General features: G+C 60.8%; 2 protein-coding genes across 2 annotated transcripts in view; both read left to right on the forward strand.

Annotated features, from left to right (window-relative positions):
* Positions 1 to 1,308, forward strand: part of FOXH1 (forkhead box H1) — a gene marked incomplete at both ends in the record, with an annotated part of 5,246 nt that extends 3,938 nt beyond the window's left edge. The window contains one exon of the mRNA XM_084280241.1: positions 1,138 to 1,308. Coding sequence (XP_084136367.1) covers positions 1,138 to 1,308 — 171 coding nt within the window. The remainder of the gene's footprint in view (positions 1 to 1,137) is intronic.
* A 5,022-nt stretch (positions 1,309 to 6,330) lies between these two features.
* Positions 6,331 to 23,713, forward strand: PPP1R16A (protein phosphatase 1 regulatory subunit 16A). Its single transcript, XM_084260479.1, has 11 exons — positions 6,331 to 6,391; positions 10,133 to 10,822; positions 12,073 to 12,143; positions 15,970 to 16,115; positions 16,211 to 16,314; positions 17,289 to 17,413; positions 17,524 to 17,649; positions 19,829 to 19,904; positions 20,273 to 20,402; positions 23,004 to 23,163; positions 23,254 to 23,713. Exons 2-11 carry the CDS (start codon positions 10,567 to 10,569, stop codon positions 23,551 to 23,553), a joined length of 1,494 nt encoding a protein of 497 aa, XP_084116605.1. The 5' UTR covers positions 6,331 to 6,391; positions 10,133 to 10,566; the 3' UTR covers positions 23,554 to 23,713.
* Positions 23,714 to 24,161: the final 448 nt, after the last annotated feature.

Raw genomic sequence — 24,161 nt, forward strand, 5'->3', positions numbered from 1 at the left:
CTGAGCCTCTTATTTTGGGGGGGGGTCCTTATATTGGGGTGCAGCTGGGGGGGTCCCTCTTTTGGGGTTCACAGGGGGGGTTCCCACCCCAGACCCACTTATATTTTGGGGGGGGTCCCCATTATTTGCTTTGGGAAGGGGGGGTGGCTCTTCTTACCACCCTGAAGTGACCCCCCCCCATTTCTGGGTGGGCTCCACCCCTCAGAGATAGGGGGGGGGTCCCTCCCTAATTTAAGGGGTGGGGGTCCCATCATCCCCTGTGCCCCCCCCCAGGTGCTGAAGGACCCCTCCAAACGTCCCATCCTGGGGTGCAGCTGGGGGGGGCTCCAGCTCCATAGGGTCTGAGGGTCTTATTCTGGGGGGGTCCTTATATTGGGGTGCAGCTGGGGGGGGTCCCTCTTTTGGGGTTCACAGGTGGGTCCCATCTTGGGGTTCAGCTGGGGGGGTCCTTGTATTGGGGTTCACAGGGGGGTCCTTGTATTGGGGTGCAGCTGGGGGGGTCCCTCTTTTGGGGTTCACAGGGGGGTTCCCATCTTGGGGTGCAGCTGGGGGGGGGGCTCCAGCTCCATAGGGTCTGAGCCTCTTATTCTGGGGGGGGTCCTTATATTGGGGTTCACAGGGGGGGTCCCATCTTGGGGTGCAGCCAGTGGGGGGGATTCAGCTCTATAGGGTCTGTGGGTCTTATTCTGGGGGGGTCCTTATATTGGGGTTCAGCTGGGGGGGTCCCTCCTTTGGGGTTCACAGGGGGGGTCCCATCTTGGGGTTCAGCTGGGGGGGGTCCCATCTTGGGGTGCAGGGGGGTGTGTTGGGGGGGTTCATCTCCATAGGGTCTGAGCCTCTTATTCTGGGGGGGGGGGTCCTTATATTGGGGTTCAGCTGGGGGGGTCCCTCTTTTGGGGTTCAGCTGGGGGGGGTCCCTCCTTTGGGGTTCACAAGGGGGGGTTCCCCCTTATTTTTTAAGGGGGGGTCCCCCATTATTTGCTTTGGGAAGTGGGGGAAGGGGGGGGGGGGCTCTTCTTACCACCCTGAAGTGACCCCCCCCCATTTTTCGGGGGGCTCCACCCCTCAGAGGTAGGGGGGGGGTCCCTCCCTAATTTAAGGGGTGGGGGTCTCATCATCCCCTGTGCCCCCCCCCAGGTGCTGAAGGACCCCTCCAAGCCCAAGGCCAAGGGCAACTACTGGACGGTGGACGTGAGCCGCATCCCCCCCCAGGCGCTGCGGCTGCAGAACACGGCGGTGGCTCGGGGGGTTCCTGGGGGGGGGGGTCCTGGGGGGGGGGGGGGCGACCCCCTTTCGCCCGCGATCTGACCCCTTTCATCCTTCGGGGGTGGCCCTACCCCCCCCTTCCTAACCCTCCCCAGTCCTTAGGACCCCCCCTTAAGGAATCCCCCCCCCGCCGCCCCCCCCTTCTATCTCAGAGGGGGGTGGATTTTAGCATCGAGTCCCTGCTGAGGGAGGATGGGGAGGGGGGGGATGGGAAAGGGGGGGTGTGGGGGGTGGGAAAAAATTAGGGACCCCCCCCCCGGGGTGTGATCACCTCGTTTTTCATCCCCCTTCTTCACCCCAAGGTGATTTAGGGGGGGTCCCAAGTGGGTTTCACCTCCCAGCAGCATCACCCCCTCCTTGGGTACCACCCCAAATTGACCCCCCTGGGGTTAGGAGAGGGGGGAGGAGGAGTGAGGAGGGGGGGGGTCTCACCCTGCACCCCCCCCTCTCCAAACCTGGGGGCAGCTGCCCACCTCTTACAGCACCGCTGTGGTACCCAACGCTGTAGCCCCCCCTTGCCCCCCCCTGCATTGGGGGGGGAGGGTTTATCCCCCCCCTTCAGCCCCCCCAGGACCTGAACCCCAGCTGGAAATTGGGGGGGGGGGTCCTAACGTGCCCCCCCCCAATAAAAGCATCTTTGATGTCTGGTTGAGTCACCCTGGGGATGTCACCTACCCTGTGCTCAGGGGGTAGCACAACCCCCCCCCTCAATTTGGGGGGGGGGGAAGCTGGGACCCCCCCCACACACTCCCTCCTTGGGAACCCCAAAACCTGGCTGGGACCCCCCCCCCAACTGTGCACCCCTGACCTGCACCCATCTGACCCCCCCACACCCCATCCCAGCAGCCTGAGGTGACCCCCCCCCCCCCCAACGTGGACCCCTCCCCATGGGGCTCCCCACACCCCCCCAATTGTGTGTGTGGCCCCCCCCCCCAAAATAAAGAGCAGCCTGTGCCAGCGATGGGTGTGTCATCCTCTGACCCCCCCCAAACCCCCCCATCCCCTGACCCCCCCAGTCCCCCCCATCCTCTGACCCCCCCAATCCTCTGACCCCCCCAATCCCCCCCATCCTCTGACCCCCCCAATCCTCTGACCCCCCCAATTCCCCCCCATCCCCTGACCCCCCAATTCCCCCCATCCTCTGACCCCCCAATCCCCCCCCATCCTCTGACCACCCCAATCCTCTGACCCCCCCAATCCCCCCCCATCCTCTGACCCCCCCAATCGCCCCATCCTCTGACCCCCCCAATCCCCCCCCAATCCCCTGACCCCCCCAATCCTCCCCCATCCTCTGACCCCCCCAATCCCCCCCATCCCCTGACCCCCCCAAACCCCCCCAATCCTCTGACCCCCCCCAATCCCCCCATCCCCTGACCCCCCCAATCCCCCCAATCCTCTGACCCCCCAATCCCCCCCCATCCCCTGACCCCCCCAAACCCCCCCATCCTCTGACCCCCCCAATCCCCCCCATCCCCTGACCCCCCCCAATCCCCCCCATCCTCTGACCCCCCCAATCCTCTGACCCCCCCAATCCCCCCCATCCCCTGACCCCCCCAATTCCCCCCATCCTCTGACCCCCCCAATTCCCCCCCCGACCCCCCCAATCCCCCCATCCCCTGACCCCCCAATCCCCTGACCCCCCCAATCCCCCCATCCCTTGACCCCCCCCAATTCCTCCCCACCCTCTGACCCCCCCATCCTCTGACCCCCCCCAATTTCCCCCCCCCCCACCCTCTGACCCCCCCAACCCTCTGACCCCCCCCATCCCCCTCCCGGCGCCGGGTCTTTGCACAACAAACGGCGGCACCGCGGGGGGGAGGCGAACTGGGAGCACTGGGAGCACTGGGGGGGATGGGGGCACCTGGAGCACTGGGGGGGATGGGGAGGGATGATGGGGGATGGGGAGGGATATGGGAGGTGGGGGCACTGGGAGCACTGGGAGCACTGGGGGGGATGGGGAGGGATGATGGGGGATGGGGGCACTGGGGGAACTGGGAGCACTGGGGGAACTGGGAGCACTGGGAGCACTGGGGGTGATGGGGAGGGATGATGGGGGATGGGGGCACTGGGGGAACTGGGAGCACTGGGAGCACTGGGCTGTACTGGGAGCACTGGGATGGGCTGTACTGGGAGCACTGGGCTATACTGGGAGCACTGGGGGGATGGGGAGGGATGATGGGGGATGGGGAGGGATGATGGGGGATGGGGGCACTGGGAGCACTGGGAGCACTGGGGGGGATGGGGAGGGATGATGGGTGATGGGGGCACTGGGGGCACTGGGGAACTGGGAGCACTGGGGGAACTTGTAGCACTGGGAGCACTGGGGAGGATGGGGAGGGATGATGGGGGATGGGGGCACTGGGAGCACTGGGGGAACTGGGCTGTACTGGGAGGGATGGGGAGGGATGATGGGGGATGGGGGTACTGGGGGCACTGGGAGCACTGGGGGCACTGGGAGGGATGGGGAGGGATATGGAGGATGGGGGCACTGGGGGCACTGGGAGCACTGGGGGAACTGGGAGCACTGGCGGGGATGAGGAGGGATGATGGGGGATGGGAGCGCTGGGGGCACTGGGAGCACTGGGGGAACTGGGAGCACTGGGGCACTGGGAGCACTGGGCTGTAGTGGGAGCACTGGGGCAGTGGGAGCACTGGGCTGTACTGGGAGCGCTGGGGTGGGCTGTACTGGGAGCACTGGGCTATACTGGGAGCACTGGGTTGTACTTGGAGCACTGGGCTGTACTGGGCGCACTGGGGTGGGCTGTACTGGTCTGTACTGGGTGCACTGGGCTGTACTGGGAGCCCTGGGGTGGGCTATACTGGGAGCACTGGGCTATACTGGAGCACTGGGTTATACTAGGAGCACTGGGCTGTACTGGGAGCACTGGGCTGTACTGGGCGCACTGGGGTGGGCTGTACTGGTCTGTACTGGGAGCACTGGGGCAGAGGACTGGTCTGTACTGGGCGCACTGGGCTGTACTGGGAGCCCTGGGGTGGGCTGTAATGGGAGCACTGGGCTATACTGGGAGCACTGGGTTATACTAGGAGCACTGGGCTGTACTGGGAGCACTGGGCTATACTGGGAGCCCTGGGGTGGCCTGTACTGGTCTGTACTGGGAGCACTGGTCTGTACTGGGCGCACTGGGCTGTACTGGGAGCCCTGGGGTGGGCTGTACTGGTCTGTACTGGGGGCACTGGTCTGTACTGGGAGCACTTGGGGTGGGCTGTACTGGTCTGTACTGGGCGCACTGGTCAGTACTGGGAGCCCTGGGGTGGGCTGTACTGGGAGCGCTGGTCTGTACTGGGAGCCCTGGTCTGTACTGGGAGCACTGGGCTATACTGGGAGCACTGGGGTGAGCTGTACTGGTCTGTACTGGGCGCACTGGTCTGTACTGGTCTGTACTGGGAGCCCTGGGGTGGGCTGTACTGGGAGCACTGGGCTATACTGGGAGCACTGGGGTGAGCTGTACTGGTCTGTACTGGGCGCACTGGTCTGTATTGGGAGCACTGGGTTGTACTGGGAGCCCTGGGGTGGGCTGTACTGGGAGCACTGGGCTATACTGGGCGCACTGGTCTGTACTGGGAGCCCTGGTGAGGGCACTGGGAGCACTGGGCTGTACTGGGAGCCCTGGTGAGGGCTGTACTGGTCTGTACTGGGCGCACTGGGCTGTACTGGGAGCGCTGGTCTGTACTGGGAGCACTGGTCTGTACTGGGAGCCCTGGGGAGGGCTGTACTGGTCTGTACTGGGAGCACTGGTCTGTACTGGGAGCCCTGGGGTGGGCTGTACTGGTCTGTACTGGGAGCACTGGTCTGTACTGGGAGCACTGGGGTGGGCTGTACTGGGAGTGCTGGTCTGTACTGGGAGCACTGGTCTGTACTGGGAGCCCTGGGGTGGGCTGTACTGGGAGCACTGGGCTGTACTGGGAGCACTGGTCTGTACTGGGAGCCCTGGGGTGGGCTGTACTGGGAGCACTGGGCTGTACTGGTCTGTACTGGGAGCCCTGGGGTGGGCTGTACTGGTCTGTACTGGGAGCACTGGTCTGTACTGGGAGCACTGGGGTGGGCTGTACTGGGAGCGCTGGTCTGTACTGGGAGCACTGGTCTGTACTGGGAACACTGGGGTGGGCTATACTGGTCTGTACTGGGCGCACTGGGCTGTACTGGTCTGTACTGGGAGCACTGGGGTGGGCTGTACTGGTCTGTACTGGGAGCACTGGTCTGTACTGGGAGCACTGGGGAGGGCTGTACTGGTCTGTACTGGGAGCACTGGTCTGTACTGGGAGCACTGGGCTATACTGGGCGCACTGGTCTGTACTGGGAGCCCTGGGGTGGGCTGTACTGGTCTGTACTGGGCGCACTGGTCTCCCCACCCTGACCCCTCCCCATGGGGGGCAGCGCCAAGGGGGCGTGGCCAGGGGAAAGGGGGGCGGAGCCAGGGGGAGGGGGCGTGGCCAGGCGGTGGGTCCAGCGAATGAGGCGGGGCCACGCCGAGGGGGGCGTGGCCATGGGAAGGGGGCGTGGCCAGGCGGTGGGTCCAGCGAATGGGGCGTGTCCACGGGGAGGGGGCGTGGCCAGAGCGGCGCCCCCACGTGTCACGTGTCCCAGGGGCGGGGCCCAGCCGGCAGCCCCCGGGTCACGTGGTGCCGCCTCTCAGGGGGCGGGGCCTGCTCGAGGGGGCGGGGCTACGGCGCTGTTCCGCCCTCACGCGTCCCCGGGACACGCTCCGGGCGCGGGAGGGGGTTTGGGGGGTCCCGGTGCCGGTTCCGGTGCCGGACCCGGTGTCCCCCAGGTGCTCTGAGCGCTCTCCCGCCCTCCCGTCTCCCCCCGGCGCCGGCATCATGGCGGCCGCCATGTTGGCTCCTTCCCCCGCCCACTTCCGGTGTAGCCACCCCCACACTTCCGGTGCCCCCCGGAAGCGCGGCCCGTTGCTATGGCGACCGGCGGGACGGGAAGGGCCGCGACCTCGGCACCGGGTACGGGCGGGGCCTGGGGGGGCGGGGGGGGCGGTTCCCGGGGGTCTGCACGGCCCCCGGCCCTGGGGGTTCCCGGGTCACCCGGGGGAGGCGGGAGGGGTCGCGGGGCCGGGCCCGGCAGGGAGCGGGCGGGGCCTGGAGGGGCCTCGGGGTGAGCGGGGGGGTGACCGGGGACAGGCCCGGGCCTGGGGGGGCTCTGGGTGACCGGGGGGTGGCCTGGAGGGTCCCGGGGTGACCAGGGATGGGTCTGGGCCTGGGGGGGGCTCTGGGTGACCGGGGGGTTGGCCAGGAGGGTCCCTGGGTGACTGGGGATGGGCCTGGACCTGGGGGGGGCCTGGAGGGTCCTTGAGTGACCGGGGGGAGGTGACCGGGGATGGGTCTGGACCTGGGGGGAGCCTGGGGGGGCTCTGGGGACCGGGGGGGTGTCCGGGAGGGTCCTGGGGGGAGCCTGGGGGGGCTCTGGAGACTGGGGGGTGTCCGGGAGGGTCCTGGGGGGGCTCTGGGTGACCGGGGGGGTGTCTGGGAGGGTCCTGGGGGGAGCCTGGGGGGGCTCTGGGGACCGGGGGGGTGTCTGGGAGGGTCCTGGGCGGAGCCTTGGGGGGGGCTCTGGGTGACTGGGGGGGGCAGGAGGGTCCCTGGGTGACTGTGGGGGGTGACCGGGGATGGGTCTGGACCTGGGGGGAGCCTGTGGGGGGCTCTGGGTGACTGTGGGTTGTTTGGGAGGGTCCTGGACCTGGGGGGGGCCTGGGGGGTCCTTTAGTGACCGGGGGGGGGGGGGTGACTGGGGACGGGCCCGGGCCTGGGGGGGCTCTGGGTGACCGGGGGGGTGGCCAGGAGGGTCCCGGGGTGACCGGGGATGGGTCTGGGCCTGGGGGGGGCCTGGGGGGTCCTTGAGTGACTGGGGGGGTGTGACTGGGGATGGGCCTGGACCTGGGGGCAGCCTGGGGTGGCTCTGGTTGACCTGGGGGGTGTCCGGGAGGGTCCTGGGGGGAGCCTGGGGGGGCTCTGGGGACCGGGGGGGTGTCCGGGAGGGTCCTGGGGGGAGCCTGGGGGGGCTCCGGGGACCGGGGGGGTGTCCGGGAGGGTCCTGGGGGGAGCCTGGGGGGGCTCTGGGTGACTGGGGGGGTGTCTGGGAGGGTCCTGGGGGGAGCCTGGGGGGGCTCTGGGTGACCGGGGGGGTGTCTGGGAGGGTCCTGGGGGGAGCCTGGGGGTCTGTGGGTGACTGTGGGGGTCCCATGGGGACAGGCCTGGTGTTGGGGTGGTCCCCTGGGTGATGGGGTGGGGGTCTTTGGTGCCCCTGGGGGTGTCCCTGGAGGGGCTTTGAGGGTCCCATGGGTGACTGGTGGTCCCCTGGGTGACCATGGGGGTCCCATGAGGACAGACCCAGGGCCATGGGGGTCCCCTGGGTGACCAGGGTGTCTCCTGTGTGACTGGGGTCCCATGGGTGGTTGTGGGGGTCCCCTGGGTGACCATGGGGGTCCTGTGTGGCCAGACCCAGAGCTGTGGGGGTCCCCTGGGTGGCTGGGGGGGGGGTCCTGGGTACCCATGGGGGGCCTGTGGGTGGCCAAGGGGTCCCAGGGGTGACTGGGGGGCTCCCCTGGGTGACCATGGGGGTCCCATGAGGACAGACCCAGGGCCATGGGGGTCCCATGGGTGGTCCTGAGGGTCCTGTGGGTGACCATGGGGGTCGTGTGGCTGACTGGGGGGGGTCCCATGGGTGCCCGTGCTCACCCTCACCCCCACCCCCATTAATCAGAGGTCCCTGAGACCCTCAACCTTTCCCAGTTTAACCAGTTTCATTCCCCTTTCCCCCTAGTTTCACCTCCAGTTTAACCAGTTTCATTCCTGTTTTTCCCAGAGTTTAACCTCCCAGTTTAACCAGTTTCATTCCTGTTTTCCCTCCCAGTTTAACCGGTTTAATTTCTGTTTTCCCTCCCAGTTTAACCAGTTTTATTCCTGTTTCACCTCCCAGTTTCACCTCCCAGTTTAACCAGTTTCATTCCTGTTTTCCCTCCCAGTTTAACCAGTATCATTCCCATTTCCCCTTAGTTTCACTCCCATTTCCCCCCTAGTTTCACCTCCCAATTTAACCAGTTTCACTCCTGTTTTCCCTCCCAGTTTGACCAGTTTCACTCCCATTTCCCCCTAGTTTTACCTCCCAGTTTAACCAGTTTTATTCCTGTTTTCCTTCCCAGTTTCATTCCTGTTTTCCCTCCCAGTTTAACCAGTTTCATTCCCATTTCCCCTAGTTTAACCTCCCAGTTTAACCAGTTTCATTCCCATTTCCCCCCTAGTTTCACCTCCCAATTTAACCAGTTTCACTCCTGTTTTCCCTCCCAGTTTGACCAGTTTCATTCCCATTTCCCCCTAGTTTAACCTCCCAGTTTAACCAGTTTCATTCCTGTTTTCCCTCCCAGTTTAACTGGTTTCATTCCCATTCCCCCTCGTTTAACCTCCCAGTTTAACCAGTTTCATTCCTGTTTTTCCTCCCAGTTTCATTCCCGTTTTCCCTCCCAGTTTGACCAGTTTCATTCCCATTTCCCCTAGTTTAACCTCCCAATTGAACCAGTTTCATTCCCCTTTCCCCATAGTTTCACCTCCCACTTTAACCAATTTCATTCCTGTTTTCCCTCCCAGTTTAACCAGTTTCATTCCCATTTCCCCCTAGTTTCACCTCCCAGTTTAACCAGTTTCATTCCCATTCCCCCTCATTTAACCTCCCAGTTTAACCAGTTTCATTCCTGTTTTCCCTCCCAGTCTAACCGGTTTCATTCCCATTTCACATGAGTTTCACCTTCCAGTTTAACCAGTTTCATTCCTGTTTTCCCTCCCAGTTTCATTCCTATTTTCCCTCCCAGTTTGACCAGTTTCATTCCCACTTCCCCCTAGTTTAACCTCCCAGTTTAACCAGTTTCATTCCTGTTTTCCCTCCCAGTTTAACCAGTATCATTCCCATTTCCCCTTAGTTTCACTCCCATTTCCCCCCTAGTTTCACCTCCCAATTTAACCAGTTTCACTCCTGTTTTCCCTCCCAGTTTGACCAGTTTCACTCCCATTTCCCCCTAGTTTTACCTCCCAGTTTAACCAGTTTTATTCCTGTTTTCCTTCCCAGTTTCATTCCTGTTTTCCCTCCCAGTTTAACCAGTTTCATTCCCATTTCCCCTAGTTTAACCTCCCAGTTTAACCAGTTTCATTCCCATTTCCCCCCTAGTTTCACCTCCCAATTTAACCAGCTTCACTCCTGTTTTCCCTCCCAGTTTAACCGGTTTCACTCCCATTTCCCCCTAGTTTTACCTCCCAGTTTCACCAGTTTTATTCCTGTTTTCCTTCCCAGTTTCATTCCTGTTTTCCCTCCCAGTTTAACCAGTTTCATTCCCATTTCCCCTAGTTTAACCTCCCAGTTTAACCAGTTTCACTCCTGTTTTCCCTCCCAGTTTGACCAGTTTCATTCCCATTTCCCCTAGTTTAACCTCCAGTTTAACCAGTTTCTTTCCTGTTTCCCCCCCCAGTTTAACCAGTATCATTCCCATTTCCCCTTAGTTTCACTCCCATTTCCCCTGAGTTTCACCTCACAGTTTAACCAGTTTCACTCCCATTTCCCCCTAGTTTAACCTCCCAATTTAACCAGTTTCATTCCTGTTTTCCCTCCCAGTTTAACTGGTTTCATTCTCATTCCCCCTCATTTAACCTCCCAGTTTAACCAGTTTCATTCCTGTTTTCCCTCCCAGTTTGACCAGTTTCACTCCCATTTCTCCCTAGTTTAACCTCCCAGTTTAACCAGTTTCACTCCTGTTTTCCCTCCCAGTTTAACATGTTTCATTCCTGTTTTCCCTCCCAGTTTCACTCCTGTTTTCCCTCCCAGTTTAACCAGTTTCATTCCCATTCCCCACAGTTTCCCACCTGTGGCTTCAATCTCCCCACACCACCCCCACACCAAACCAGAGTTAACGGCTACCGCTTCCCAGAGTACCGGTGACACCGGAGCGCCGGCGCTTTGTCGGATGAACCTTCCAGAAGCCCAATTCCCTTGGGATTAATTAACCAACATAACGAGGCACCGGGGAGCAGATTCACCACCCTCCAAACTTCACCCTAAGCTTCGGCACCACCGCTGATTCCGGGTGTTAAATCAACCGCCAGCCATGGTTGCGCTACGCCGAACACCGTTACCGCCTCCCACCGCCGTGGAACCTTCCGGAAACACCGGGATTTGGGAATAAAACCCCCTCTCAGGGTGATGCCGGTGAAGGAAACGGTTGTTCCCTACCGGCTTCTTTGGAAGAGTCACCCTTTCCCAGTGGGAAATAACCAAGGTGGGGTGTGAAGATGGCGGAACACGCGGAGCTGTTGGCGGAGATGCCGGCGGTGACGCGGTTGAGCACGCCGGAACGCTTGAAACACGCTCAGAAGCGCCGAGCTCAACAGCTGAAGAAATGGGCTCAGACAGAGAAGGAAATTTCCACTGGGAAAAACGAGAGGAAGAGGAAGAAGAGGAGGAAGAGCGACGCTCCCCCTAAGACCGTCACCTTTCCCGACGCCGTCCGGCTGTTGGAAGCGGCGGCGCGGCGCGACGCGGAGGAAGGTGGGGGTCTCATAGGTGGCTGGGGGGGGGTCCCCATGGGTGCCCGTGGTCACCCTCACCCCCACCCACACTAACCAGGGGTCCCTGAGCCCCTCAACCTTTCCCAGTTTAATCAGTTTCATTCCCCTTTCCCCCTAGTTTCACCTCCCACTTTAACCAGTTTCATTGCTGTTTTCCCTCCCAGTTTAGCCAGTTTCATTCCCGTTTCCCCCTAGTTTCACTTGCCAGTTTAAGCAGTTTCATTCCTGTTTCCTCCCAGTTTCACCTCCCAGTTTAACCAGTTTCATTCCCATTTCCCTCTAGTTTCACCTCCCAGTTTAACCAGTTTCATTCCTGTTTTCCCTCCCAGTTTAACCAGATAATTCCCCTTTCTCCCGAGTTTAACCTCCCAGTTAAACCAGTTTAATTCCCCTTTCCCCCGAGTTTAACCTCCCAGTTTAACCAGTTTCATTCCCCTTTCCCCCTAGTTTAACCTCCCAGTTTAACCAGTTTCATTCCTATTTTCCCCTAGTTTCACCTCCCAGTTTAACGAGTTTCATTGCTGTTTTCCCTCCCAGTTTAACCAGTTTCATTCCCGTTTCCCCCTAGTTTCACCTCCCAGTTTCACCTCCCAGTTTCACCAGCTTCATTCCCGTTTCCCCCTAGTTTCACCTCCCAGTTTAACCAGTTTCATTCCTGTTTTCCCTCCCAGTTTAGCCAGTTTAATTCCTGTATCCCTCCCAGTTTAACCAGTTTCATTCCTATTTCCCCCTAGTTTCACCTCCCACTTTAACCAGTTTAATTCCTGTTTTCCCTTCCAGTTTAACCAGTTTCATTCCCGTTTCCCCCTAGTTTCACCTCCCAGTTTCACCTCCCAGTTTAACCACTTTCATTCCTGTTTTCCCTCCCAGTTTAACCAGTTTCACTCCCATTTCCCCCTAGTTTCACCTCCCATTTTAACCAGTTTCATTCCCATTCCCCCTAGTTTAATCTCACAGTTTAACCAGTTTCATTCCTGTTTTCCCTCCCAGTTTCACTCCTGTTTCCCTCCCAGTTTAACCAGTTTCACTCCCATGATGATCTCCAAAGGCCTCTTCCCACCTTGTGCTTCTGGGATTGGGCCTCATCCCAGGGGCTGGTTTAACCTTCTCAGTGGCTCCAGGGTGACTCCTGGTGCGTTAATGACTCCATTAATTGCTCTGGGCATCGTTAATGACTCCGTTAATTGCTCTGGGCACCGTTAACGGCTCCGTTAATGAATTCCTCCCCAGTGCGGCTCTTCCTGCGCGGCGGCGGCAGCCCCGATCTCTGCAACGAGGACGGTCTCACCGCGCTGCACCAGGTAAGCGCCGGCGCTCTGGCCGTGCTCTCCCACTGCCTTTTAGGCTTACTGGTGACACTGGTTCCAACTGGGAGCTGGGAGAGTCCCAGTCCCATCCTGCCACGGTATCTGGTTGTGTTTCCAGAAGGCTAGATCTTACCAGTGACACCAGATCCAACTGGGAGCTCAGGGAATCCCAGTTCCATCCCACTTCCTTTTATCCTTACTGGTGACACTGAATCCAACTGGGAGCTCAGAGAATCCCAGTTCCATCCCACTTCCTTTTATCCTTACTGGTGGCACCGGATCCAACTGGGAGCTGGGAGAATCCCAGTCCCATCCTGCCACAGTATCTGGTTGCATTCCCGGAAGACTGGATGTTACTGGTGGCACTGGATCCTACTGGGAGCTCGGAGAATCCCAGTTCCATCCCATGTCCCTTTATCCTTACCAGTGACACTGGATCCAACTGGGAGCTGGGAGAATCCCAGTTCCATCCCACTTCCTTTTATCCTTACTGGTGACACCAGATCCAACTGGGAGCTGAGAGAATCCCAGTTCCATCCTACTTCCTTTTATCCTTACTGGTGACACCGGATCCAACTGGGAGCTGGGAGAATCCCAGTTCCATCCCGCCCCAGTATCCGGTTGTGTTCCTGGAAGGCTGGATCTTACTGGTGACATCGGATCCAACTGGGAGCTCAGAGAATCCCAGTTCCATCCCACTTCCATTTTATCTTTACTGGTGACACTGTATCCAACCAGGAGCTCAGAGAATCCCAGTCCCATCGCACTACAGGATCTGTTTGCACGCCGCTGGCATTCCCAGAAAGCTGGATCTTACCGGTGGTGCCAGATCCAACTGGGAGCTGGGAGAATCCCAGTGCCATCCCACTTCCATGTTATCTTTACTGGTGACACTGGATCCAACCGGGAGCTCAGGGAATCCCAGTTCCATCCCACTTCCTTTTATCCTTACTGGTGGCACCGGATCCAACTGGGAGCTGAGAGAATCCCAGTTCCATCCTACTTCCTTTTATCCTTACTGGTGACACCGGATCCAACTGGGAGCTGGGAGAATCCCAGTTCCATCCCACTTCCTTTTATCCTTACTGGTGACACTGGATCCAAGTGGCAGCTGGGAGAATCCCAGTTCCATCCCACCCCAGTATCTGGTTGCATTCCTGGAAGGCTGGATCTTACCAGTGACACCGCATCCAACTGGGAGCTCAGGGAATCCCAGTTCCATCCCACTTCCTTTTATCCTTACTGGTGACATTGGATCCAAGTGGGAGCTCAGGGAATCCCAGTTCCATCCCACCACGGTATCCGGTTGCATTCCCGGAAGACTGGATGTTACTGGTGACACCGGATCCAACTGGGAGCTCAGAGAATCCCAGTCCCATCCCACTACAGGATCTGGTTGCGCCCCGCTGGCGTTCCCAGAAAGCTGGATCTTACCGGCGGTGCCAGATCCAACTGGGAGCTCAGAGAATCCCAGGTCCATCCTACTTCCATGTTATCTTCACTGGTGACACTGGATCCAACTGGGAGCTCAGAGAACCCCAGTTCCATCCCACCCTGTTACTGGTTGCGTTCCCAGAAGGCTGGATCTTACCAATGACCACCGGATCCAACTGTGAGCTGGGAGAATCCCAGTTCCATCCTGCCCCAGTATCCAGTTTCGTTCCCGGAAGGCTGGATCTTACTGGTGACACTAGATCCAACTAGTTGCTCAATGAATCCCAGTCCCATCCCACTACAGGATCTGGTTGTGCCCCGCTGGCGTTCCCAGAAGGCTGGATCTATACCGGTGGTGCCAGATCCAACTGGGAGCTCAGAGAATCCCAGTTCCATCCCACTTCCTTTTATCCTTACTGGTCACACCGGATCCAACTGGGAGCTGGGAGAATCCCAGTTCCATCCCGCCCCAGTATCCGGTTGTGTTCCTGGAAGGCTGGATCTTACTGGTGACACCAGATCCAACTGGGAGCTCAGAGAATCCCAGTCCCATCCCACTACAGGTTCTGGTTGCGCCCCGCTGGCGTTCCCAGAAAGCTGGATCTTACCGGTGGTGCCAGATCCAACTGGGAGCTGGGAGAATCCCAGTCCCATCCCACTTCCTTTTATCCTTACTGGTGACACCGGATCCAACCGGGAGCTGGGAGAATCCCAGTCCCATCCCGCTTCCATTTAATCCTTACTGGTGACACGGGATCCAACTGGGAGCTGGGAGAATCCCAGTTCCATCCCGCCCCAGTATCCGGTTGCGTTCCCGGAAGGCTGGATCTTACTGGTGACACCAGATCCAACTGGGAGCTCAGAGAATCCCAGTTCCATCCCACTTCCATGTTATCTTTACTGGTGACACTGGATCCAACTGGGAGCTCGGGGAATCCCAGTTCCATCCTACTTCCTTTTATCCTTACTGGTGACACCGGATCCAACTGGGAGCTCAGAGAATCCCAGTCCCATCCCGGTTCCATTTAATCCTTACTGGTGACACAGGATCCAACTGGGAGCTGGGAGAATCCCAGTTCCATCCCGCTTCCATTTAATCCTTACTGGTGGCACTGGATCCAACCGGGAGCTGGGAGAATCCCAGTCCCATCCCGGTTCCATTTAATCCTTACTGGTGACACGGGATCCAACTGGGAGCTGGGAGAATCCCAGTTCCATCCTGCCCCAGTATCCGGTTGTGTTCCCGGAAGGCTGGATCTTACTGATGACATCGGATCCAACTGGGAGCTCAGAGAATCCCAGTTCCATCCCACTTCCATGTTATCTTTACTGGTGACACTGGATCCAACTGGGAGCTCAGAGAATCCCAGTTCCATCCCACTTCCTTTTATCCTTACTGGTGACACTGGATCCAACTGGGAGCTCAGAGAATCCCAGTGCCATCCCACTTCCTTTTATCCTTACTGGTGACACTGGATCCAACTGGGAGCTCAGAGAATCCCAGTTCCATCCCACTTCCATGTTATCCTTACTGGTGACACCGGATCCAACTGGGAGCTGGGAGAATCCCAGTTCCATCCCACTTCCTTTTATCCTTACTGGTGACACCGGATCCAACTGGGAGCTCAGGGAATCCCAGTTCCATCCCACTTGCTTTTATCCTTACTGGTGGCACAGGATCCAACTGGGAGCTGGGAGAATCCCAGTTCCATCCCGCCCCAGTATCCGGTTGTGTTCCTGGAAGGCTGGATCTTACTGGTGACACTGGATCCAACCGGGAGCTCAGGGAATCCCAGTTCCATCCTGCTTCCTTTTGTCCTTACTGGTGACACTGGATCCAACTGGGAGCTGGGAGAATCCCAGTTCCATCCCGCCCCAGTGTCCGGTTGTGTTTCCGGAAGGCTGGATCTTACCAGTGACACCGCATCCAACTGGAAGCTCAGAGAATCCCAGTCCCATCCCACTACAGGATCTGGTTGCGCCCCGCTGGCGTTCCCAGAAGGCTGGTTCTATACTGGTGATGCCAGATCCAACTGGGAGCTCAGAGAACCCCAGTTCCATCCCACTTCCATGTTATCTTTACTGGTGACACTTGATCCAACTGGGAGCTCAGGGAATCCCAGTTCCATCCCACTTCCTTTTATCCTTACTGGTGGCACTGGATCCAACTGGGAGCTGGGAGAATCCCACTTCCATCCTGCCACAGTATCCGGTTGCATTCCCGGAAGCCTGGATGTTACTGGTGGCACCGGATCCAACTGGGAGCTGGGAGAATCCCAGTTCCATCCCGCCCCAGTATCCAGTTTAGTTCCTGGAAGTGGCTCTTCCCATTTCCATCCTTTTCCAAACCCTCCATGTTTCCCCCCTTCCCCCCCACCCCCATCAGTGCTGCATCGATGACGCCGGCGACGTGGTGACGGCGCTGCTGGAAGCCGGCGCCGACGTCAACGCCCGCGACAGTGAACTCTGGACGCCGCTTCACGCCGCCGCCACCTGCGGTCACCTCCGATTGGTCCAACTCCTCATCCGACGGTATCACCGCGTCACCACCGCCGCCGCCGCGTATCTGGGGACGGGTGTGACAACGGTGACACCCCCCACCTAACCGCCTCTTGTCTCCGGCACAGCGGCGCCGACCTCCTGGCGGTGAATTCCGACGGGAACATGCCGTACGACCTCTGCGAGGATGACGTCACCCTGGACTGCATCGAAACCGCCATGGCGGAGCAAGGTGAGCGCGGCGGCGCCGCTGCTGACGTCACCCAGGTCTAGTCCTGTTTAATGGCGTCATGGATCTTGATGAGGGAACAACATCCACCCTCAGCAAGTACCTGATGATCCTGAGCTGGGGGAAGTGGGTGACACACAGGACACTGAGCTGCCTCCTAGAGAGACCTGGCCAGGCTGGAGACCTGGGCAGGGAGAAACCAGATGAGGTTCAACAAGAGCAAGTGGAGAGTCTGGCACCTGGGAAGGAATAACTGCTGGAATCAGGACAGGCTGGGGGTGACCTGCTGGAGAGGAGCTCTGTGGAGAAGGACCTGGGGGTCCTGGTGGGTGACAGGGTGGCCATGAGCCAGCAGTGTGCCCTGGGGGCTGAGACAATGGGATCCTGGGGGGCATCAGGAGGAGTGTGGGCAGCAGGTCACAGGAGGGGATTCTCCCCCTCTGCTCTGCCCTGGTCAGGCCCCACCTGGAGTGTTGTGTCCAGTGCTGGGCTCCCTGGGATAGAAAAGCCAGGGATCTCCTGGAGAGAGTTCAGAGGAGGGACATGGAGATGCTGAAGGGCCTGGAGCATCTCCCCTGGGAGGAAAGGCTGAGGGAGCTGGGGCTGTTCAGCCTGGAGAGAAGAAGCCTGAGAGGGGATCTGATCACTGGGTGTCAATAGCTGAAGGGTGGGACCCAGGGGGACATGGGCAGCCTCTGCTTAGTGTCTGTGGGGACAGGACAAGGGGTGATGGGCTCAAGTTGGAGCACAGGGAGTTCCCCCCCAATCTGGGGAAGAACTTCTTCCCAGTGAGGGTGAGGGAGCCCTGGGCCAGGCTGCCCAGGGGGTGTGGAGTCTCCTCCTCTGGAGATATTCCAGCCCCATCTGGAGTCTCCCTGTGTGACCTGTCCTAGGGACCCTGCTTTGGCAGGGGGGTTGGACCCCATGATCTCTGGAGGTCCCTTCCAACCCCTGTGATCCTGTGATTCCCACCTCAGGAATCACCCAGGAGAAGATCGAGGACGCTCGAGCCGCCACCGAACGCCTCATGCTCCAGGAAATCCGGCACCTCCTCCAAACCGGCGCCGACTTGGACACACCGCGGGGACACGGAGCCACCTTGGTACGCCCACGCGGTGACATCGCGGCGCGACGCCGACCGCCGAGACGCTTTATAACCCCCCCCCCCTTCCCTCCACCCTGCCCCCCAACATTGTCCCCTCCTTCCGGCAGCTTCACATCGCGGCGGCCAACGGCTACGCCGAGGCGGCCGAGCTGCTCCTGGAGAACCGCGCCAGCGTCGGCGCGCGGGATGAGGACGGGTGGGAACCGCTTCACGCCGCCGCTTGCTGGGGGCAGGTAAACGGCTGCCAGGGTGGGGCCGGGGTGGCTGCTGCTGGTATTTCCCAGTGTTTCCCTGCTTTTCCCAGCACTTCCCTTCATTTCCTGGCTAAAACTGGTGTTTCCTGGCATCTCTCACCACTTCCTGGTGTTTCCCCAGCGTTTCCTGCCATTTCCTATTGTTTCCCAGTATTTCCCTGGTGTTTCCTGGTATTTTGTGACGTTTCCTGGTGTTTCTCTGTGTTTTCCTGGTGTTTCCTTGTGTTTCCTGGCATTTCCCAGCTTCTTTCATTGTTTCCTTCTGTTTCCCTGTGTTTCCATGTGTTTGCTGATGTTTCCCGGTGTCTCTTACCATTTCCTGGTCTTTCCTGTCATTTCCCAGCGTTTGACAGCTTCCCTGTCATTTCCTGGTGTGTTTCCCAGCATCTCTCATCATTTCCTGGTGTTTCCCCATATTTCCTGGCATTTCCCAGCATTTCACATTTCCTGGTGTCTCTCACCATTTCCCAGTGCTTCACTGTGTTTTCCCAGCATTTCCTGGAGTTTCCTGGCATTTCCTTAATACCTCCTAGTGCTTCCCAGCATTTCCTGGCATCTCTCACTGCTTCCCAGCATGTCCTGGCACTTCCCATTCTTTTCTGGTATTTCCCTGTGTTTCCCACCATTTCCTGCCACTTCCCAGATTTTTTGCAGTGTTTTTCCTGCTGTTTCCCCATGTTTCCATGTGTTTCGTGGACTTTCCCAGTTTCTCTCACCATTTCCCACCATTTCCTGGCGTCTCTCACCATTTCCCAGTGTTTTACAGCATTTCCCACCATTTCCTGGTGTTTCCTGGTGTTTCTTCCCATTTCCTGGCATTTCCCAGTGTTTGGCGGCATTTCCCAATCACCATTTCCCAGCAGTTCCGAGTCTCTCTCTCTCAATTTCCCAGCAGTTCCCAGTGTTTCCCACCATCTCTCCCTGTTTCCAGGTGTCTCCTGGCGTTTCCTGCTGTTTCCTGGTCTCTCTCACCACTTCCTGGCATCTCCTGACATCTCCTGGCGTTTCCTGACGTTTCCCGGCGCCTCCCGGCGTTTCCGGCTGTTTCACGGTCTCTCTCACTATTTTCTGGTGTTTCCTGGTGTTTCCTGATTCCTCTTCTGGTGTTTCCCAGTGTCTCTCCCTGTTTCCTGGCATTTCCCAGTGTCTCTGCCTGTTTTCTGGCACTTCCCAGTGCCTCTCCCAGTATTTCCCAGTGTCTCTCCCAGTTTCCTGGCATTTCCCAGTGCCTTTCTTGGCATTTCCCAATGCCTCTCCCAGTATTTCCCAGTACCTCTCCCTGTTTCCTTGCGTTTCCCAGTGCCTCTCCCAGTGTTTCCCAGTGTCTCCGCCTGTTTCCTGGCGTTTCCCAGTGCCTCTCCCAGTATTTCCCAGTTTCTCTGCCTGTTTCCTGGCGTTTCCCAATGCCTCTCCCAGTATTTCCCAGTGTCTCTGCCTGTTTCCTGGCATTTCCTGGTGCCTCTCCCAGTATTTCCCAGTGTCTCTCCCAGTTTCCTGGCATTTCCTGGTGCCTCTCCCAGTGTTTCCCAGTGTCTCTGCCTGTTTCCTGGCGTTTCCCAGTGCCTCTCCCAGTATTTCCCAGTGTCTCTGCCTGTTTCCTGGTGTCTCCCAGTGCCTCTTCTGCCACTTCCCAGTGCCTCTCCCAGTGTTTCCTAATGCCTCTCCCTGTCTCCTGGCACTTCCCAGTGCTTCTCCCAGTGTTTCCCAGTGCCTCTCCCTGTTTCCTGGTGTTTCCCAGTGCCTCTCCCTGTCTCCTGGCACTTCCCAGTGCCTCTCCCAGTGTTTCCCAGTGTCTCTCCCTGTTTCCTGGCACTTTCCAGTGCCTCTCCCAGTGTTTCCCAGTGCCTCGCCCTGTCTCCTGGCACTTCCCAGTGCCTCTCCCAGTGTTTCCCAGTGCCTCTCCCTGTCTCCTGGCGTTTCCCAGTGCCTCTCCCAGTGTTTCCCAGTGTTTCTCCCTCTCACCTGGCATTTCCCAGTGCCTCTTCCAGTATTTCCCAGTGCCTCTCCCTGTTTCCTGGTGTTTCCCAGTGTCTCTCCCAGTGTTTCCCAGTGTCTCCCAATGTCTCCCAGTGTTTCCCAGTGCCTCTCCCTGTTTCCTGGCATTTCCCAGTGCCTCCCAGTGCTTCCCAGTCCCTCTGACCCCCGGCTGTGTCCGTAGCTCCGTCTGGCTGAGCTGCTGGTGGCTCATGGAGCCGACATGGAGGCGAAGTCAGTGCTGGAGGAGACACCACTGGGTGAGCGGGATGGGACTGGGATGGACTGGGGTGGGGATTGGGATGGGATGGGGATGGGGATGGGGATGGGGATGGGATTGGGATGGGGATGGGATGGGATTGGGATGGGGATAGGATGGGGGTGGGATGGGGATAGGATGGGGGTGGGATGGGGATGGGATGGGGATGGGATGGGATGGGATGGGGATGGGAATAGGGATGGGATGAGTGTGGATGGGGATGGGATGGGATGGGGATGGGATTGGGATGGGATGGGATGGGATGGGGATGGGGATGGGGATGAGTGTGGATGGGGATGGGGATGGGGATGAGTGGGGATAGGGATGGGATGGGATGGGGATGGGATTGGGATCAGGGGGTCCCCACAGACGTCAGCGCTGACGAGGAGACTCGCTCCAAACTCCTGGAGCTGAAGCACCGACGTGTCGCCGCCCTCAAGTCCCGCGAGCGGCGCAGATCCCCCCTCCGGCGCCGCACGTCCAGCGCCGGCAGCCGCGGGTAAGACTGTCACCGCGGCGCTGTCACCACCATCACTGGCACCACCATCACATCCCCTTTCCCTCCCACCACCACCACCACATCACCACGCTGCCATCACATCCCCTTTCCCTCCTGTTACCGTGTCACCCTGTCACCACATCACCGTGTCACCGTGTCACCGCGCCGCCATCACACCCCCTTCCCTCCCACCATCGTCACCGCATCACCACGTGTCACCGCACCACCATCACATCCCCTTCTCCTCCCATCACCACATCACCACGTCACTGTGTCACCGCATCACCGCGTCACAGCGCTGCCATCACATCCCCTCCCATCACCACATCACCACGTCACCATGTCACCACATCACCATGTCACCACGTCACCATGTCACCACATCACCACGTCACCATGTCACCACATCACGGTGCCACCATTAGATCCCCTTTCCCTCCTGTCACCGCGTCACCACATCACCATGTCACCATCACACCCCCTTCCCCTCCCACCACCATCACCGCGTCACCACGTCACTGCCCCACTGTCGCATCTCCTTTCCCTCCCCTCACCATGTCACCCTGTCACCATGTCACTGGGCCGCCATCACACCCCCTTCCCCTCCCATCACCATCACCATGTCACCACGCTGCCCTCACACCCCCTTCCCCTCCCACCACCATCACCGTGTCACCACGTCACCGCGCTGCCCTCACACCCCGTTCCCCTCCCCACGTCACCGTGTCACCACGTCACCACGCCACCATCACATCCCCTTCCCCTCTCGCCACCACCACCTCACCATGTCACCACGTCATCCTCACACCCCCTTTCCCTCCCCTCACCATATCACCGTGTCACCATGTCACCTCACTGCCATCACATCCCCTTCTCCCCTCACTGCGTCACCACGTCACCGCGCCACCCTCACACCCCTGTCCCCCTCCTCTCCCTGCGTCACTGCGCCGCCCTCACACCCCTGTCCCCCTCCCCGTGTCACTGCACCACCCTCACACCCCTGTCCCCCTCCCCTCCCTGCGTCACCGCGCCACCCTCACACCCCTGTCCCCCTCCTCTCCCCACGTCACCGCGCCGCCCTCACACCCTGTTCCCCTCCCCTCCCCGCGTCACCGCGCCACCCTCACACCCTGTTCCCCTCCCCTCCCCGCGTCACCGCGCCACCCTCACACCCCTGTCCCCCTCCCCGCGTCACCGCACCACCCTCACACCCCTGTCCCCCTCCCCTCCCTGCGTCACCGTGCCACCCTCACACCCCTGTCCCCCTCCTCTCCCCACGTCACCGCGCCGCCCTCACACCCTGTTCCCCTCCCCGCGTCACCGCGCCGCCCTCACACCCCTGTCCCCCTCCCCGTGTCACCGCACCACCCTCACACCCCTGTCCCCCTCCCCGTGTCACCGCACCACCCTCACACCCCTGTTCCCCTCCCCTCACCGTGTCACCGCGCCGCCCTCACACCCCTGTCCCCCTCCCCTCCCCGCGTCACCGCGCCGCCCTCACACCCCTGTCCCCCTCCTCTCCCCACGTCACCGCGCCGCCCACACACCCTGTTCCCCTCCCCTCCCCGCGTCACCGTGCCGCCCTCACACCCCTGTCCCCCTCCCCTCCCTGCGTCACCGCGCCACCCTCACACCCCTGTCCCCCTCCTCTCCCCGCGTCACCGCGCCGCCCTCACACCCCTGTCCCCCTCCCCGCGTCACCACGCCGCCCTCACACCCCTGTTCCCCTCCCCTCACCTCCTCACCACGTCACCCTCACACCCCTGTTCCCCTCCCCTCCCCGTGTCACCGCGCCACCCTCACACCCTGTTCCCCTCCCCTCACCACGTCACCACGTCACCCTCACACCCCTGTCCCCCTCCCCTCCCTGCGTCACCGCGCCACCCTCACACCCCTGTCCCCCTCCTCTCCCCACGTCACCGCGCCGCCCTCACACCCTGTTCCCCTCCCCTCCCCGCGTCACCGCGCCACCCTCACACCCCTGTCCCCCTCCCCTCACCGCGTCACCGCGCCGCCCTCACACCCCTGTCCCCCTCCCTGTGTCACCGCACCGCCCTCACACCCTGTCCCCCTCCTCTCCCCACGTCACCGCACCGCCCTCACACCCTGTCCCCCTCCTCTCCCCACGTCACCGTGCCGCCCTCACACCCCTGTCCCCCTCCCCTCCCCACATCACCACGTCACCCTCACACCCCTGTCCCCCTCCCCTCACCGCGTCACCGCGCCGCCCTCACACCCCTGTCCCCCTCCTCTCCCCACGTCACCGCGCCACCCTCACACCCCTGTCCCCCTCCCTGTGTCACCGCACCGCCCTCACACCCCTGTCCCCCTCCCCTCAGCGCATCACCACGTCACCCTCACACCCCTGTCCCCCTCCTCTCCCTGCGTCACCGCGCCGCCCTCACACCCCTGTTCCCCTCCCCGCGTCACCGCACCGCCCTCACACCCCTGTCCCCCTCCTCACCCCGCGTCACCACGTCACCCTCACACCCCTGTCCCCCTCCCCGTGTCACCGCACCACCCTCACACCCCTGTCCCCCTCCTCTCCCCGCATCACCACGCCGCCCTCACACCCCTGTCTCCCTCCCCGCGTGCCGGCAGGAAGGTGGTGCGCCGCGCCAGCCTGTCGGAGCGCAGCTCCCGCTACCGCAAGGAGCAGCAGCGCGAAGCCATCGTGTGGCAACGCGCCCAGCGCCGCGACAGCGAGGACGAGGAGCGACAACCCTCCGCCATCACCCCACCACCACCACCACCACACCGTGTGAGTCCCATCCCCCCTCCATCCCTTTCCCCCCCCGCCACAATGACGTCACCGCTGACGTCACCGCCGACATGACATCACCCGGCTCAGGACCCGGTGCCGCCGCCTCTTCCCGCCGCCGAACTCCCGGCTCACGGTAACGGCGCCGTCACCCTCTACGACGCCGACGTCACCAAACCCCACCACACCTTGGCTGACCTCAAACGGAGCCGCGCCGCCGCTGCCGCCGCCGCTACCACCGCCAAGCACCGGCAGGCGCCGAGTACCCCCGATGACGTCACCGCCGCCGATGACGTCACCCACCCCTCTCCCGACCCGCCCCTCCTCAAGCTGACGGCGCCGGTTGAGGAGACGCCGGCCGAGAAGCGTCGCTGCTGCCAGGTGATGTGAGCGGCGGCACCGCCGCCACGTCACCGCGGCACCGCGGCGATACCCCCGCCCAACCCCCCCCCCCTCCCCAACCCCCTTCCCCTCCCCCCCCTTCATGATTTTTGGGGGTGGGGGAGGGGTGAAATTCCCAAATCCTGGCTGGGTTTTTCCCCCCACCAAAAACCGCCACCTTCTCCTGTCTGATGACGTCACCGCCGCGCCTATCGCGTCACCGCGACAGTAACGCCAGGGGGGGGTGTGTATGTGGGGGGGTGGTGGGGGTTGTAACAGCTCCTCACCCAGTGTCACGTCTCCACCACGGTAAAAATAACACCCCCCTCCCCCTTCCCCTCCCCCCAACTCTTCCCCCTCCCCCACCCTTCCCCTCCCCCACCCGTGGGTGCTGGGTGGGGCGCGCGACGCGGGCGCGACGCCGTCGCCGTCACCGCCCTGGGTCAAGCTCCAGGTTGATTTTTAGGGTGTGTGTGGGGGGGGGGTAGACACACCCCCTCCCCACACCCCCTCCCACATACACCCCCCATGTGGGTTCTGCTGCCCCACAGGATGGGGGGGGTGGGGTGTAGATTGGCCCCCCCGGGGTATTTTGGGAGGTGACAGGTGTTTGGTGA

Source organism: Gallinula chloropus, assembly GCF_964237585.1.
Source record: "Gallinula chloropus genome assembly, chromosome: 2".
NCBI classification, from domain to species: Eukaryota; Metazoa; Chordata; class Aves; order Gruiformes; family Rallidae; genus Gallinula; species Gallinula chloropus.